The sequence below is a fragment of the Callorhinus ursinus genome, unplaced genomic scaffold (assembly GCF_003265705.2).
Source record: "Callorhinus ursinus isolate GAN/ISIS: 27379988/994484 unplaced genomic scaffold, GSC_fseal_2.0 scaffold5, whole genome shotgun sequence".
NCBI classification, from domain to species: Eukaryota; Metazoa; Chordata; class Mammalia; order Carnivora; family Otariidae; genus Callorhinus; species Callorhinus ursinus.
Genome location: NW_027397067.1, coordinates 41,646,891 through 41,663,538, shown reverse-complemented (window position 1 = coordinate 41,663,538; position 16,648 = coordinate 41,646,891). Strand labels below are relative to the sequence as shown.

The window sequence follows — 16,648 nt, the reverse complement described above, 5'->3', positions numbered from 1 at the left end:
TGTGATTTTTTGTTTTCTACTCCTGAGCGCCAGTTAGCACAAACTAACCCTTTGAGGAAAAAAACCCAGGACTGACATTTAGTATAACTTCACACTAAAAGCTGGGTTGTTGCTGCTTTTTTGAGAGCTATGCTTCTCTTTCATCTTGTTATCTACTCTATAGTACAGTGTAAGATGAAAATGGTTAGGATAAAAATGATTTCACGAGTTCCATGCATTACGCCAAAGCATAGATGGTGCCAGAGTGAACTGACCTAAGAGCAGATTAACTGTGCATTACTTCTACCTAAATGAACCCCAGAAGATGGGCTTTGAAGCTTATCTACATGTTTGGACCTGTTTTAAAAAAACAGACAATAACCACAACAACAAAACCCCCACAACCCAGCCTGCACAATAACTTGAGAAAAACATGCTCAAGTCTTCCTGAGAGTCAGCTGACAAAATGCTGACTCAGGTTAAAGAGAAAACAGAAAGGATGAAATTCTACTATCTTCTAGTTATTCAATCCAGGCCCCATAACTCTTTTAAGTCACACTAGTTACTGCTCGGTAGCTTTAACATGTGGGATGAACACAACTATCCAGGCCATTTGCATTCAACAAAAGAGATAACGGCATGGTTTGCCTGAATTTGGAATTCTTGACTTTAATTTTTACACCTAGAACCATCTAATATATTTTGCAAATAGCAGAAAAGGATACCTTTTCACAGGAAAATCTCTATTGTCTTTTGTGTTTCTTAGGAGTTTCTATAGGTGTATGGAGATGAGTAAGAGTCTGCTGCACAGGGCTACATAAACCAAAGACTGTCATATTGATTTCATATTCAACTTTTAGGTCTCTGCTTCATAATTCACCAAAATTGTGCTGCATGTTTGATACTTAACATAGGTAAGTTTTAAAATTGATTCCTGACCTTAAAGACTCCACAAAAGGGCAAACCGAACAAATTGAGGCACCTAAGTCATATAGAAAACTATAAAGCCTATGCCCATATCTTGCTTTCAAAACTATTAAGTAATTCATTTTAGGACAATATAAAGAAAGGTTGAAATATTTGATAATAGATTAGGCTGCTCAGGTTTGGATATTCCTTAAATGAAAGGACAGTTATTCTTATACTCCTAAAAGAGAATCAGATGTGTATATTCCTAGATTAGAAAAGTGGAGTTTACCTTCAAATGTTCAACTTTGTGAAAAAGTTAAAATTTCAATAAACAAAGTTTAAAACTTTAAAACACTGAGAATGTAGCAGCATTTCTTTCCCAGATTTAAAAAGAAACTCTTCATGGGGGATTAAGCAATCACTAAATAACTTCTTTAGTTGTTGAGAGTAGATGAAAAACATGCAATTTCTCTTAAGTTTTTTTGCTTGCTGTAAAAAATAGGAGATCACCTCAAGTGAGTTGGTAGGAAAAAAAAAATCCAGTTGAACGGGCGTAATATTAGCATGTATCAATTGGCTTTTTTTTTTTTTTTTAATGAGTGAACTCTTCCACTAAAATAGCAATTAGTCAATTTTGGTTAAAATTTTTGGGGAGTATTAAAAGACATGGAAATCTATTTTTATGTGGAAAAAGGCATTTTAAGTTTTTTCTATTACCTTAGGGCTTCTGAGAGGAAAGAGGAAAAAAATCAAAGTCTTACGAATAAAGTAATGACCAGTTTTCAACCAGGAAGAGAGAGAAGTAAAAGAATACCATAGCAGAATAATTTGGGTTAGACAGCATGAAGAAATTCCCTTATCGCACAATGCTTGGTAAGATTATCACAAGGAAATCGCAAAAGTTACTGACATTACCAGTGGCTTATGAACAGAATACATAGGACTAAGATTACTTTAAGACACCACTTAAACCCAATCATAAGTTTCCAGAACTTGACACTCATTAGTCATCAACTCTTAAGATATTCACCAACAGCAAGCAGCAGATGAATGGAATTATTAGCATTTAGGAAGTCCAAGGGGAAAAAAAAGGAGTAAGCCCCACTGAATGTTCTATGAAAAATACTTTTATCAAATAGTTTTATCGGTATAAATCCCTCTTCACAGAAAGTGATGTCCTAACACACTCCATTTTATTAGGATCAAGTCCATAATCCAGTCAGCTTTCTCCATTATTTTTGGACTATATTCCAAGTGCTACATTCTTTAAACATACCCTGCATGGCTCCTAACAAGGTATGTCTTATTCAGAAGTGAAAACTGTGTCAAAAAGATTCAAGTTTTAACATCAGATCCCCAAATGTTCCTTAGTCACGAACAACAACATGGTCTTCAGACTCAAGGGCTTATTCCTCTCACACAGGATTCCAGATGGCTTGCACCCAGGTGCCAATGAGCAAGAGCATGGCTTGAAATTAAGCACTGATCCTGCGATCCAATGGAAACTTTGGCTAATTTATTTACGCATTGGTATTTTTTACTAACTTGCTCATTCCAGATATCCTGGAGAGCAAGAGAAGTGCTCCCCAGATTGTCCTTTCCAAAGAAACTTAATGCTCAAAAAAATTAAAAATGCAAAATGGGCATCGAATCACCCTTAAAAAAAAAAGTTTAATGTGTTACCAAAAAAAAAAAAAAAGGAAAAAGGATCCAACCATACTTATTTTACCTGTAAATGCGTATTAAAATATCTACATAGCCAGGTTGCCTCCCAGAGTCAGTGCTTATCTTGAGCACACTAAGCTTCAGAAATCAAGTGCTTATCACTGGAAAAGCAAGAATATAATTTGAAAAGAGGTATTTGTACTATCTCTAATTATGGGTGTCCACAACCAAGGTCTTACATGATTACCAGATACTCCTGATTTCAGATGGGAAAGTCTTATGTAACCCCCTCACCTGCCTTAGAAAGAACCAGGGGCACAGAAAGTTATGAAAGCAGCTTAAGCACCTACCAGCATGTAGCTTAGAAGAGCGCCAAGACCCAAGAAAAACTTACATGGTAACTTACATGGCGGTGGGGATAAGCCATTTCGATTTAAAGTGCCCCCCATTAACACAAAGTTCATCTCCTCAGCTGAACACTGAAAGACTTCAACATATCTGTCCTTCATGGTTTTTTTATGACACTTCTGTGCAGCCATAAATGCTCTGTCCGCAGACTTCATCTGGATAAAGGCATCTCCTGACGGGCGGCCCTGAGCGTGTGGGGGAAGAATAAAAACAAAAGGAGACTGTCTCCCTCAACAAGGAAATGGTTGCTTACAAAAACATGCAAAAGTGACAATCACCCATAGTACATTTTAGCCACAAAATCTGGGTGACAAGTGTTGCCTACTGAAATCTAACTGGCATTTTTATCACCTAATAACCAGAATGGCCCACAAAACCTCGGAGAAAGTTCTGAGAGCTCATAGCTGAAAATGATCCTTTCTCATTTCTGCTAATTAGCATCAATCAGATTTACAGGGTTTTGAAAGGGTCTCCTTATAATTGGGGTTTCAAGGTATAGGATGATATATGGGGTTCTGCCTTTCTGAGAAATCTGACTGAATCTTATTTGACTGAGAAGAACTAGGAACACAACCAGTGTAAGGGCTTTATGTATACTCCTACATGAAGCTGAATAAACCGGTGTTCTGTGCTGGCCCTCCGTTGTCCATCACTGACGTGCAACATCCCTTTCGCTTCTCCCTGAAGCCTAGGCTGAGATGTGGGCTTGAGAACAAAGAAGGGGGATAAGGAAATGGGAGCTGCAAAGCACAGTGAGGGTGGGTGAAAGCTGTATCATCAGCCCTGCTTAGAAGTCCTCATCTTACCTCTTCCCTGGCACCTCCACCCGAAACCTTGGTCAGACAGGTGTTTACAGACATTTCCTCAATTACTGATAGCTTGCTAAAAATCTTGTTTAAAACCAAGCTGGTAGACTTCTGTCTCACAGAACCAGAACATGTCAGTTTTCTTTAACATGGACATTTTATGGGGGAGAAAAAGACACAATCAACTTTTAAGACTCCTTTCCTTTTTTATGGATTTCTTTAAAAGTCTCTAAGGGACTATTTAGTGCAAATTATAACCATGCAAGTTACCATAAGAGTCACCATACCAGGGAAATTAGGGATACCAGGGAAACCCAGTCCAAGATGGAAACCTAACATCTTCGAGGCAGCTAAAAGCTCGTCCATCGCTAAAGAAGCATTTCTCCCAAATGCAATCACAATAGGTCACGTGGGTCAATAAGAGGCAAATATGTCCATTGTGGTTAATCAAAGAACAATAGCCCCTAGGTTATTAGAAATGGTGTTCAAAGAGAACCAAACAATTTCCTGGCGATGCTGAATTGTAGGGAAGCTTTATTCAAAAGGACTCCCCCCAGTGAAGCATGCTAAGAGGATACATAGATTAAAAGTTGCATAGCTTTAATATTGACATAAGAGTTAGAATGAGCATGTGCTGGTGTGGAAAACCAAGCCAGGGGCTCAGGAGGTTTTCTGATTCCTCATACTCTGACTAGCAATTTAGAAAAATGTTGGTATTTCCAATATAAACCTATATTCAACCCATAATGCTCAGAAAACATTTTTAAAAATGAATGCAACCTTGCTTTTTAAGAGTTCCAAAATTTTAATTAGAATCACTTGGTTTACAGGTTTTTAAAAATTCTGTCCCGCTTGTCATAGCACACAATGCTGGTAAATAATTCAGCAACTAATGGATTAATTTTGTTTAACCAAAAATCAAGGGACACCAAGACAGGAACTACTTTTAATACGCTTAGAATATGTACCTCTATACCATTAGAATTTGGTTATCCTTTGATGGAGGCTTCTCAACATTCATTAACACATTCGAGTGCCTGTTATGATCACACAGTATTCCAGGTGATACAGATACAAATCCTTACTAAGTTTGCACTCTACTAAATGTCATTTGATGTCATATGTATATTATATATAAAATAAGCGAGTTCTAAACAGTCTATAGATAAAAAATACTTTGGAAAACAGACATGCTCTTTGGTTTATATACGGTCTACAATCACTTTCATACTACAACAGCAAAGCTCAGTAGCGGCAACAGTAAAATGTTGTATTAGACGGATGTGTTTGTATCCTTCCTGAGACTACTGATAATTTGGTGCATATAAGTGATGTTGGAATCAGAGCTGAATTTAAATTACCGTGCTCATGATAAAATTCTCTGGAGTTCATCTGAAAAACCTCCTGCATCTACAGTTAAAGCTTTCCTTAAAATTTTGAAAATTTCCAGGCGCCTGGGTGGCTCAGATGGTTAAGCGTCTGCCTTCAGCTCAGGTCATCCCAGAGTCCTGGGATCGGGTCCCGCATCGGGCTCCCTGCTCAGAGGGGATCCGGCTTCTCCCTCTGCCTCTCTCTCTCTCTCTCTCTGTCTCTGAATAAATAAAATCTTTAAAAAATTTTTTTGAAAATTTCCTTGAAATTCACGATACCGCTGATGAACACCTGTATTTTTTTTTTTTAAACTGGAAGAGAGCCTTTGATCCTAAGAATAAGCAAATCAGTTTTCCAATAAGTTACTCCTTACCTGGTGATTCAATACCATGTGAACCCCATGAGTTCGAATATCTGTGGAAAACTCCCCCAGAAAGTCCAGAATGTCCTCAATTGTGGCCGCATAGGGAAGACCTCGAAGGCGTATACAGTCTCTAACATTTGTAGGGGGTACGAATTGCTGAGGTAGCACTGGAATAATGGGAGGGGTTGGAAGTGGAATAAGAGGGGCCGAAGAGAATCGATTCAGCACCTGTACTCGAAGCAAAAGAGAAGTGATTTAGAGCCTTGCTCCTCCGATGGGGTCTGCAAACAAGCACAGCAGCACTGTGCTGTGGAACACGCTGGGGAGCGTGTCAGAAATGCAGCAGCTCAGCATCTCAGTCCTACCCCGGACCTAGGAAACATGAACCTGCATTTTAACAAGAGCCCCAGGTAATTCATAAGCATATTCAGAAAGTTTGAGAAGCACCTAAGGAGATAGGGATTCATACTGTTCAGCGGGGAAGGCACGAGATCCCCACTTTTGTCAAGTGCATGCTGAGGAACATGCCACACACAATACGATGTGCTTCAATTAAGGACTGGTCTCCTGGACAAGTACGTCACGGTCTCAGGACAAATATCCTGAAAAGTATGTTGCTTGTATAACAATCTAGACATACTGCTAAATGTGAACTTTTATAGCAATCTATTAGACTTCCGTTTCACGAAGCACGGTGTTCCCCTTAATATTGTTATCACATTCTACCTGCAAACCCAAGCGAGAGAATGACATAGTAAAGGAACCACAGGTCCAGCAATGACTCTGGATTAATTATAATGTAATGCCACATTCTAACAATGTATAAGCCTAAGACAGGATGGCTGGTAACGTAAAAATGAAAAAAATTATTTGATGACCACAAAATAATCAGTTTTGATGTGAATTTGAGATAGTGGCAAGACAGAGCATCTTGACTATCTTTTAAAGTCATGGAATTCGGCTATCTTGAAAATGAGTAAGAGGTTAGGTATATTTAGGAGAAAGGATTACTCCCAGGCCAAAACTCTATTATAAGGTTCTGGTCTATCTCTAAAAAAAATTAAAAATTGAAAAGATTAAAGAGGGGCACCTGGGTGGCTCAGTCAGTTAAATGTCTCCCTTCGGCTCAGGTCATGATTTCAGGGTCCTGGGATCGGGTCCCGCATGGGACTCCCTGCTCAGTAGGGAACCTGCTTCTCCCTCTCCCTCTGCCCCCCCCCACCCCGGCGCCCCACGCCCTGTTCATATTCGCTCTTTCTCTCTCTCAAATAAATAAAATCTTAAAAAAAAAATTAAGTTCTGGTCTACCTTTGCCTTAGTTCAGAACATGCCTACTAGTTTATAATACTAGGAAGTTCCTTGTGCAAACAGCATGTGTGACAGCCCTAGGTTTTCTGAACTTACTACTGTAGCCTTAATCATCCCGTAAACTGAAAATATAGAATCAAAACCCTCCCCCAAAATTGCCCTAATTTCCTCACTCCACCCTGTACAGATGCTAAGAGGTGACAGAAATCAAAGAACTAATACAACACAGCCAAAGAAACTTCAGAGACAGCAAGATTTTTAAAAAAGTATACAAATAATTCAGACACAGCACAAACATTATGGGACGAACATGAACAGAAAATAAGTGTGGTTGTAGACAGACTCAGCACAGGAAATGGTCAAGTACCTTCTGATACCTGCCAAATAGAAGGTGAGCAAGTAGTTATTGAATGAAATGATTATTAGGAATGAAAAGATTACAGTGCAGAACATAGGATTACTTCAGCATTTCTGAAATAAATCAGTACGATGGGGGCTGGAGAGGAAGCTCATCTATCACCCAAACCTCATTATGGTGAAGTCATATAGAGACAGCATACTCTCTATACCTAAACCAAATCAATATATAGTAGCTGAGGCCCTGGAGTAGTCTATTCTAGGCCAAGATTTCCATAAAACTGTTCTTCCAATTAAAGATCTAAAATCTTATTCTTTCCCCTCCTCTGGTTTGGCACTGATGTGTTTAATATGTTTGAAGCCTCAAGCATGTTTAGCATATTTTAGAAATTCAGAATTTATGATACTCCTTTTCAACAAGGCACAAAATTGTTTAAATTTTAAGTATGTTCACAGTTTAGGGTTCAAGAGCACTAGTACATCAGGATGCAGAACTAGCTTAAAATGTCACCTATGTTTATTCCAGATATAAAAATCATGTCAGTATCCTAACAGATGAGAGGTTCTTTTCAACTTTGGGCAACTGTTCCAAATCACAATACACAGTGAGTTTTGCAGAAAGAAGCAAGGCAAAATCATTTTATGAACTCATAGGAATGATACTAGAGTCAGTGTCCTAATTGCTTGTAAAAAAGATGAAATGTATCATTAAAGTTGCTCTATTCTACTAGGGGACCCAAGTAGTTTAAGTTGGAAGAGCCACATGGGAAGCAGTCTGCATGATCTCAGATACAAAAGAAAAGCAAAGACCCTTAAAGACGTTTCAGCTGGGGAGTCAAGAAGAATAGCCAAAAGGCTTGAAACCCTACAGATGGCTTCATGTCTGGATCATTTTGCACAACTGAATTGTCCCATCTGTGCCTCAAAAACATTTCTGAATTCTGAAAGAATAACAGGACAAAAGGGACACTTCCTACCATCACCAGCAGCATGCAACTGATCAAGCCTTTTTGTAAATAAATTTGGTAAGATATTAAAAACCTTAAAAGCTCACCCCATCCAGTTCTAAAGAATCAATCAGAAACTGAGAGTTTCATAATCGTGTTTATCTAGAAATTTCTTATAGATGAAAAAAAGCCAACTTAAATGTACAGAATTTCTAAATAAATTATGTACATAACATTAAAAATGAAATTTTTTAGACATGGGTAAACTCACAAAATACGTAGTTTTTAAAAAGAACATAAAGTGTATCTATAGCAATATTCTAATTACATAAAAACAAATGCATTTTCTCTGTGCATAGAAAATAACAGTGGCTATCTTTTAATTACGGAATGAAATTTTTTTAAATGCACCTACATTTTCTGTATTTTTCAAGTTTTAACACAGTAATGTAGGATTGTTCTTGGAAATAAATAGAAAATCATGCAAAGCCACTAGAATGCTCTTAAAAACCAACCTGCTGGACTTCAGCTGCTGTGCTCCTGAAGAGTTCAATGTATCTTTTACCCAACAAGTCCTTATGCTTCCTCAATGCATTCTGTGCATATTCTTCACAGGCAAAGAGGACAAAAGCATCCCCTGTTGGCCTACCATCTGGATAGGTAACAAAGAGGATGCCTTCCTTCCCCCCAGTGATGGGGCAATGCTGTCCAAAGAAGGCCACCACTTCATCCGCTGTGGCCGTGAAAGGGAGCCCCCGCATGCGGACAATGACTTGATTTTCCTTGGAGAGAAATTGGGCTACCTCATTGGATGTACCTAAGGAACACAAATACCAGGAAGCATGGGGAGAAATGGTTAAGACATCAACTTTACCAAACTTAACATGGTAAAATTCTTGGCAATGTCTTGAGTTTATCATTAAAACTCATACTCCCACTGAATTCATGACAAGACCCCAGGAATCAGAACTCTCTCCCCACAAATTTGAAACCTTCCCCCCCTACCATTTTCATAAAACATCTAACTTGGGAAGGTGCCCAGACAATTAAATCATGGACCAATCACTATATTCTTCTCACGGACAGGCAGTAAGTCATCAGGATAGGTAAGAACACAGGTCAAGGAGCTAGAATGCCTGGGTCCACTCTTGACTTTGCCATTTACTAGGCTCTGACTTTAGTCAAGTTTAACCTCTATATTTTAGTGTCCTCATCTGTAAAATGGGGGTAAAATTACCTACCTCAAAGATTTATGATAATTAAATAAGTTACTACACATAAAGCACTGTTATTATTTTCCTGATTAAGAAAGGTTCAAACATAAGGGGAGTATAATGAACATGCACAGCAGCCAGTTTTGAGATTTATCAACATTCTGCCTGTCATAAAGCCTCTTGTACAGTATTGCCATGTAGCAAATATTCAGATACACATCCTTCGAGCTCATATACTCGTAACGTTTTCCTTTATTATTATCTTTTAAGAGTCTCTATCACTAACATGGGGCTTGAACTCACAACCCCTAGATTGAGTTGCATGTTCTACCTACTGAGCCAGCCAGATGTCCCAATAACATTTTCCTTTAAGAGCAAACTCTCATACTACCCACATACCATGAAATCCCAGGATTAATGTATGAGCTAACCTTGCCATCTATCATGGAACCTCAGAACCATAGCAACTCCAAAAATATTTTATCCCCAACCAATATCAAACATCACTTTGGCATTTTGGAAACACAAACTTGAAGCTCTGAATTTGGAAGTCCAAGTATATCTAAAAACTTAAGTGTCAGAATGGAAATATACCAGCAAATTGTGCAAACAAGATGTTTTTGCTACAAGTTCAACAGTTCCAAGGATTTTAACCAGGGCTATATATTACTGATACAAATGTTTTCTATATTTAAGGTGAAAGTCACTATATATTTGGCAATAGTGTATTTTCAAAAGGCTCTTAAAAGGTCTACCTACATTCTTAGATTTAGAGTTATCCTAATGAGTGGCACTTACAGAGATACAAAATACAAAATATTCACTGCAACATACTTAGGGTGAAAAATTGGAAATGAGCTATAAATGTCCAACAGGGTGTTAAAAAACGTGTATGGTACATAATATTGTATATTACTTAACATTCAAGAAAATTAGTTACATGGGAAAATATTCCTAATACACTAAAAGGAGAAAGTTATACAACTGTAAGAACAGAGCAACAGGAACTTACAAGGTAGTTTTATGTATAGAAAAAAAAAATCTTTCAAACCATAATCAACATTTTTTATGCATCTGTTACTTATAGATTTTAAAGTAACAAATCACTCAATAATGAGGTAAAAACATTATCTGTTCCCATTTTTTTCTGACCTTATTACTGCAAACACTATGTACTCAAACATATTAGAGCCAGAAAACTACTGGGTTCCTGGCCATTGACTGATGAGTTACGGAAGCTTGAGAGAAAACCTACGAGCACATATCCAACAATTCCAGGTTTTCTGGTGTGGCTGTTTGAAAGTAGTTTTCAGACTACTTAATTTCTTTCAAGAGCTACTCTCTCCTTTTGTACGTGACTTTACAGGACCCTTTCACCTTTGCAACCCCTATATCGTACTTTTTTTTTTTTTTTTAAGTAATGTCTAACCCAACCTGGGGCTTGAACTCTCGACCCAGAGATCAGTAGTTGCACACTCTACAGGTTGACTGAGCCAGATCGGCATCCCTGTATGGTACTATTTTTAATGGCTATTTAACTATAGTTGGTTGAATGAAGTCTTAGGGCAAGTGTATACACTGTACTCACTCAGACTATAGGTCATTTCTTCCAACTTCAAAAAAAAAAAAAAAGTCAGGGGTGCCTGGGTGGCTCAGACGGTTAAGCGACTGCCTTCGGCTCGGGTCATGATCCTGGAGTCCCAGAATCGAGTCCCACATCGGGCTCCCTGCTCAGTGAGGAGCCTGCTTCTCCCTCTGACCCTCCCCCCTCTCATGTACTCTCTCTCCCATCCTCACTCTCTCAAAATAAAAATAAATAATAAAAAAAAGTCAGTTCCTATGTTTCTTTAGGAAATAAAAACTATTCATGGCCCTATTTGTCTACTGTGGGATATAAATAAATTTTAGATTCTTCTTACAGCTGCATTATATAAAAAGCACTCACCACCAGCAATTTTAAGAAAATCTTCACCTGTTGCTTTGTAAACCTAAAAAAAGAAAGGGACATTAAATACAGTTTCTGAGGCTTCCAATATCAATACTCATTCAAGACGTCAAGGATCTCAGGTTGTGAGGACATACCTCAATGTACCGGGTCCCCATGTGATGTTTGTGCCTCTGTAATGCTAGATCCCTGTGTTCCTCGCTTACAAACCTAACCAGAGCTTCTCCATTCCTTCGACCCTGGGCATTCAGACAAAGTGCTGCACCTCCCCTTTGAAAAGGACAGATAGCAGTGGGGGGAAAAAAGCACAGTGAGGAAAAATGATAGGACACCCGTTATCCCTTTGAGATTACTAAGTAAAATAGAGATTAAAGAAAACCAACTTGGCAATATTGAGTCCTTTGAAGAATCTTGCAATATCTTGATCTGAAGACTGCCACGGTAAACCTCGTGCGCGGACTATGGTATTGTCATCAATAAGTTCCATCTTGCTGCTGTGGGTGAAGCAAAACTTCACGTTGCCTAATTAGTGCTAGAGAGTCTGACCTATTCCATGCTACCATTTTCCTAGTTACACATAAGGTATTATTTGGTATTCAGATAGACTTGTAATACTGCCTATTTCATAACCTCAAAGATTACCTGGGTACAGTTCAAAGTATTCCTTAGGTAGTTCACTATAGAAAGCCAACTGCCTATACAGGTCCAACACAGCTAGTTCACTCAGCAAACCATCTATCAGCTGAGTTGCTGCCTGTTGGACATAAACTCAAAAGGATCCAGGATCAACTCAAAGGAAGCGAAGTTCTCCCAATACCCTGAACCAAGAAGGATAGGTTTATATTTATTCTAGAACCAAGAAGGATAGGTTTACATTTATTCTCAGATCCAGCCAGTATACCAGTTAAATCCACTTTGAGAGCAAAACTTAAGATCTGCATAAAGCTGGCAATTAACCCCCATCAGGAATGTGTGCATGCAATCAATCAGAACTCTGCCATTAAAATATCTCCCCTATCAAAGAGGAGAGCCATCACAGAGTGTTTATGGAAATGCATGGGAGTTCCCACACCTTAATGAGTCACTTGCAAATCTCCTATTATATATTTTGACACCTTTTGATGTTCTGTTCCTCCCATATTCATATTTCCAGAAGTCCTAGGATACTATCCAAATGAGTTACTTTCTCCCCAACTAAATTGACCCCAAAGTCTCTCTACGGGCAACGACGTCAGAAGTTTTTGTTCACTTCAGGCACCAAGCAATCTCAGGAATTCACCGCAGTGAATTACAAGCAAACAGGTCTACCTGTGATCACAGAGATACCACATCATACTCCTTGCCAGTTATTTCCTTTGCTTTAAAGTAAAAGCTGATAGAACATACTTTAAAATTATCTCAGTAAAAATCTTGTGAACTCTTAAAGCCTATGATTTTTCCTTTGTAAGTTTTACTGTGAGAGGATGAATAGTTCAGAGAGACTAAAAGAAGCACAGACAATACCTAAGGGTCATAGTGACTAAGGATGCAAATATTTCATTAAGTTTAACCCCCAACATCCAAGCTCACTTTAAGATACAACCTTCTTTTATAAATAACCTAATGTTAAAAAAAAAATGGATAGCCAAAAGGTTTAGTGAAGTTACTGAAATACAAAGGGAGTTAAATATCACAATATGAATAAAACAAATCAAAAGGCTCAAATGGAATACCACTCTTACTACTTACCAAGTGCCACTTTCAAATTTGTAATTTACTCTCTCTGGATCTGAAAACCTGTGATCTAAAAATGAGAACACAGAAGTCATCATTTTAGCTATTAGGGAGACAAAGCTGTGGGAGGACATTCAAAAGTATATATGAGGTAAATATGGCAGGACCAAATTTTAGGTCTGCAACTGTTACAACAGCAATACTTACTATAAGGCTCCGAAATCATTGCTAAAATTATATTCCCCATATCTTCAACTTGAGAGGCTCCATACCGGGAGACTGAACTATTCTTCTCGAAGTTTAAACCTGGGATATATTAAGTTAAGGAAACATTTTGAGGAAGTAAAATGATGTGCTTCTAACTCAAGATTAAACTCACAGGGTCAAGAAGCCAAGTAAAATGCATCTAAGGTTGAGAATTATTTGAAATCACAGAACAGCTGCTTCCTGTCAGTTTGGAGTTCACCCATACTTCCTGGAGTCTCCAATTACCCTCTTGGGTAAATATATAGTAAAATGGCCCAAGCAATCCTGTCCTGAGGCACTACCAGTAATAAAATTTATTAAGTACTAGCAAATGCATAAATACCAAGCACTTTCATTTAGTGTCAAACCACGAAGTATACACCAAAGTTAGTAAATTCCTTCATCCTATTATCTTTACAGCATATGCAAGGCAATGAACATGTGGACTTAGACATATAGTCAAGACCATGAGGTATCAAATGGCTTTTTTAGGCTGTTTGAAAAAAGACATTTCAGATTACTGATGACACTATTTCTATGATGCCACTTTTCCTGAGAACCTCCCTACTAGAAGATTTTAAGAGCCGTATAGTATAGCCATCTAGATGGCAGCAAATGCTTGTCCTTTGAGAGTGAATTTGTAGAAACAATTCAAACGCTCAGAGCTTTAATGACCAATATGGCTCTTGATCAAGTGAATGCATGCTTTGGGTAAGCCAGGAAACATGGCTTTTAAGAAATGCATGGCTTAGGGGCGCCTGGGTGGCTCAGTCGTTAAACCTCTGCCTTCAGCTCAGGTCATGGTCATGGTCCCAGGGTCCTGGGATGGAGCCCCACATCGGCCTCCCTGCTCAGCAGGAAGCCTGCTTCTCCCTCTCCCACTCCCGCTGCTTGTGCTCCCTCTCTCACTGTGTCTCTGTCAAATAAAATCTTTAAAATAAAAAAAAGAAAGAAATTCATGGCTTAAATTGTGATGGAAGGTGAGACCAGAAGAGATTTCCATCAAGTTTTACAAATTTACAATCTCTCTAAAATAAGCTTGTATCTTTGTCAAGAAGCTGTTATTAGAATACTTAATTTTATTTTTAAGTTTCAATACTATAGTCACACTTTATATTACATATAAATTTGCATACATTTCAGAATGTAGTACAATGTATATAACAGATAACACTATGGAACTTTGTCTTTTCTCGAGTTTAAAATGAAAACAGCCATCTGGGTGGTGGTTATTAGAATGTTTGCTTTTATTTTAGTTTTCTAACTGGTATTTTATAATAAGGGTAAAGAAATGAAGACAGACACTAAGTTCAAAGTATTACTTCACTGCAATCAAGGAGGATGCAATGTTAAAACAGTTCAGGGAGCTCCCTTCCACCAAGCATCATAACCAATCATCTGAAGAGTTAATTCAATGAGCAATATTCTTTTCCATTCAACCCAAAATCCCTTTCCATGTCTTTCCTACACACCCTCCACCCCCACCCCCCCCAACCTTTCTTTCTCCAGTAAAGAGACATTGTTTTCCCACTGTGCTGGGCAAATTTACTTCATTCACTTCGTGTTGTTCCTCATCCAGCTACATCTCTCTGCCATTAAATATACCACATGTAGAAATGCAGCCATTATGTCTCTTGGCAAATTACTTAACCCCACTAAACTTCAGCTTATCTGAAAAGCCAAAGCTGTGATAATCTTTACCTCCCTGGGCATTTTTGTGAAGATTAAAGGAGATAAAACAAGTCCAGGGCACAAAGCAGGCATTATAAAAAGTGGTATCCTCCCTTCTTCCTAGAGCCCTGGGGTGGCCAACTTTCATAACCCATGATAATCACACTTTGAGGGTCATTCACCAGATGCCTATTTGTAAAGTTCACAGGATAATAATCAAGCTGAAATGGTAGGTAATTTCTGCACTCCCCACCCCTCAATCCGACCCCTTACATCATCTAGTGATGAAATAAACGTGCTGCCCACTGAGGGATTAGAAAAACAATCCCAGGAGATGCTCAAGGAACAGAGCAATGACCATGGATTGGGTCATTAAAATGATTATTGGGGGGCACTGCCGGCTCATTCAGTAGAATATGTGACTCTTGATCTTATTAAGTTCAAGTCCCACAGTGGGCGTAGAGATTACTCAAAAATAAACTCTTAGGGGCGCCTGGGTGGCTCAGTTGGTTAAGCGACTGCCTTAGGCTCAGGTCATGATCCCAGGGTCCTGGGATCGAGGTCCGCATCGGGTTCCCTGCTCAGAGGGAGTCTGCTTCTCCCTCTGCCTTTGCCCGCCGCTCCCCCTGCTCGTGCGTTCTTCAAATAAATCAAATCTTAAAAAAATTAAAGTCTTAAAAATAAATGATTATCCATGGAAGGTACACAATAAAGTATTAATCCAGTGTTGTTTTCAAGGAATATGATGATAGGACAGAAAAATAAGAGCCAAATGATGAAAATACTTTGGGGAAACAACTGCCCTAAATTTTCTGGGGAGGCAGGGGTGGGGGTGGAGGACCTTAAGAATCCTTACAGAACTAAGAAGGATTAGCTATGACTAGCCATAGTTTATCACACAAACTCAGCCACTAAACAGTCCTCTGGAACGCTGCAATTACCCTTGTCAGGGGCTACAGTGGAGTCAAGAGAAAGGCATTCAAGAAATGGAGACCAATCCCATTGCATAAATCACTGTTTTTCACCTTGGCAGTATTGGCACATAGGCCAGATTAATTCTTTGTTGGGGTGTGCAGGGAGTTCCTGTGTACTATAGGATTTTTACTAGCATGCTGGCCTCTACCCACCCCAGTTTTGACTAAAAATATCTCTGGGCAATGCCAAATGTCTCCAAATGGGCAAAAATCAACCCATGTTGAGAATCACTAGTATAGGGTAACTGTTCCCAATTGTTCCAACTTCACCCCTTACCATCTACTGAACCATCAGAGAAAGCTCTTATTTATGAGACCATTACTGAACAGATTTTCAGGAAAACTGGTCAAAGACAGGGCGCCTGGGTGGCTCAGTCGTTCAGCGTCTGTCTTCGGCTCAGGTCATGATCCCAGGGTCCTGGGATGGAGCCCCGCATTGGGCTCCCTGCTCAGCGGGAAGTCTGTTTCTCCCTCTCCCACTCCCCTTGCTTGTGTTCCCTCTCTGGCTGTGTCTGTCAAATAAATTAAATAAAATCTTTCAAAAAGGGCGCCTGGGGGCGCCTGGGTGGCTCAGTCGGTTGGGCAACTGCCTTCGGCTCAGGTCACGGTCCTGGAGTCTCAGGATCGAGTCCCGCATCGGGCTCCCTGCTCGGTGGGGAGTCTGCTTCTCCCTCTGACCCTCTTCCCTCTCGTGCTCTGTCTCTCATTCTCTCTCGAATAAATAAAATAAAATAAAATAAAATAAATAAAAAATCTGAAAGGAATATTCCT

General features: G+C 39.0%; 1 protein-coding gene across 9 annotated transcripts in view; it reads right to left on the bottom strand.

The window, feature by feature from the left end:
• ESRP1 (epithelial splicing regulatory protein 1) overlaps positions 1 to 16,648 on the bottom strand; it is a 57,929-nt gene that overhangs the window by 24,620 nt on the left and 16,661 nt on the right. For 6 of the 9 annotated variants that reach the window (XM_073892972.1, XM_073892976.1, XM_073892977.1 and 3 more), the window contains 8 exons: positions 13,194 to 13,292; positions 13,002 to 13,056; positions 11,657 to 11,767; positions 11,411 to 11,543; positions 11,274 to 11,316; positions 8,630 to 8,931; positions 5,512 to 5,730; positions 2,948 to 3,146 (listed from right to left, as the gene is read on the bottom strand). In XM_073892972.1, coding sequence (XP_073749073.1) covers positions 2,948 to 3,146; positions 5,512 to 5,730; positions 8,630 to 8,931; positions 11,274 to 11,316; positions 11,411 to 11,543; positions 11,657 to 11,767; positions 13,002 to 13,056; positions 13,194 to 13,292 — 1,161 coding nt within the window. The remainder of the gene's footprint in view (positions 1 to 2,947; positions 3,147 to 5,511; positions 5,731 to 8,629; positions 8,932 to 11,273; positions 11,317 to 11,410; positions 11,544 to 11,656; positions 11,768 to 13,001; positions 13,057 to 13,193; positions 13,293 to 16,648) is intronic. The other 3 variants (XM_025870847.2, XM_025870848.2, XM_073892975.1) reach the window with 1 other exon arrangement.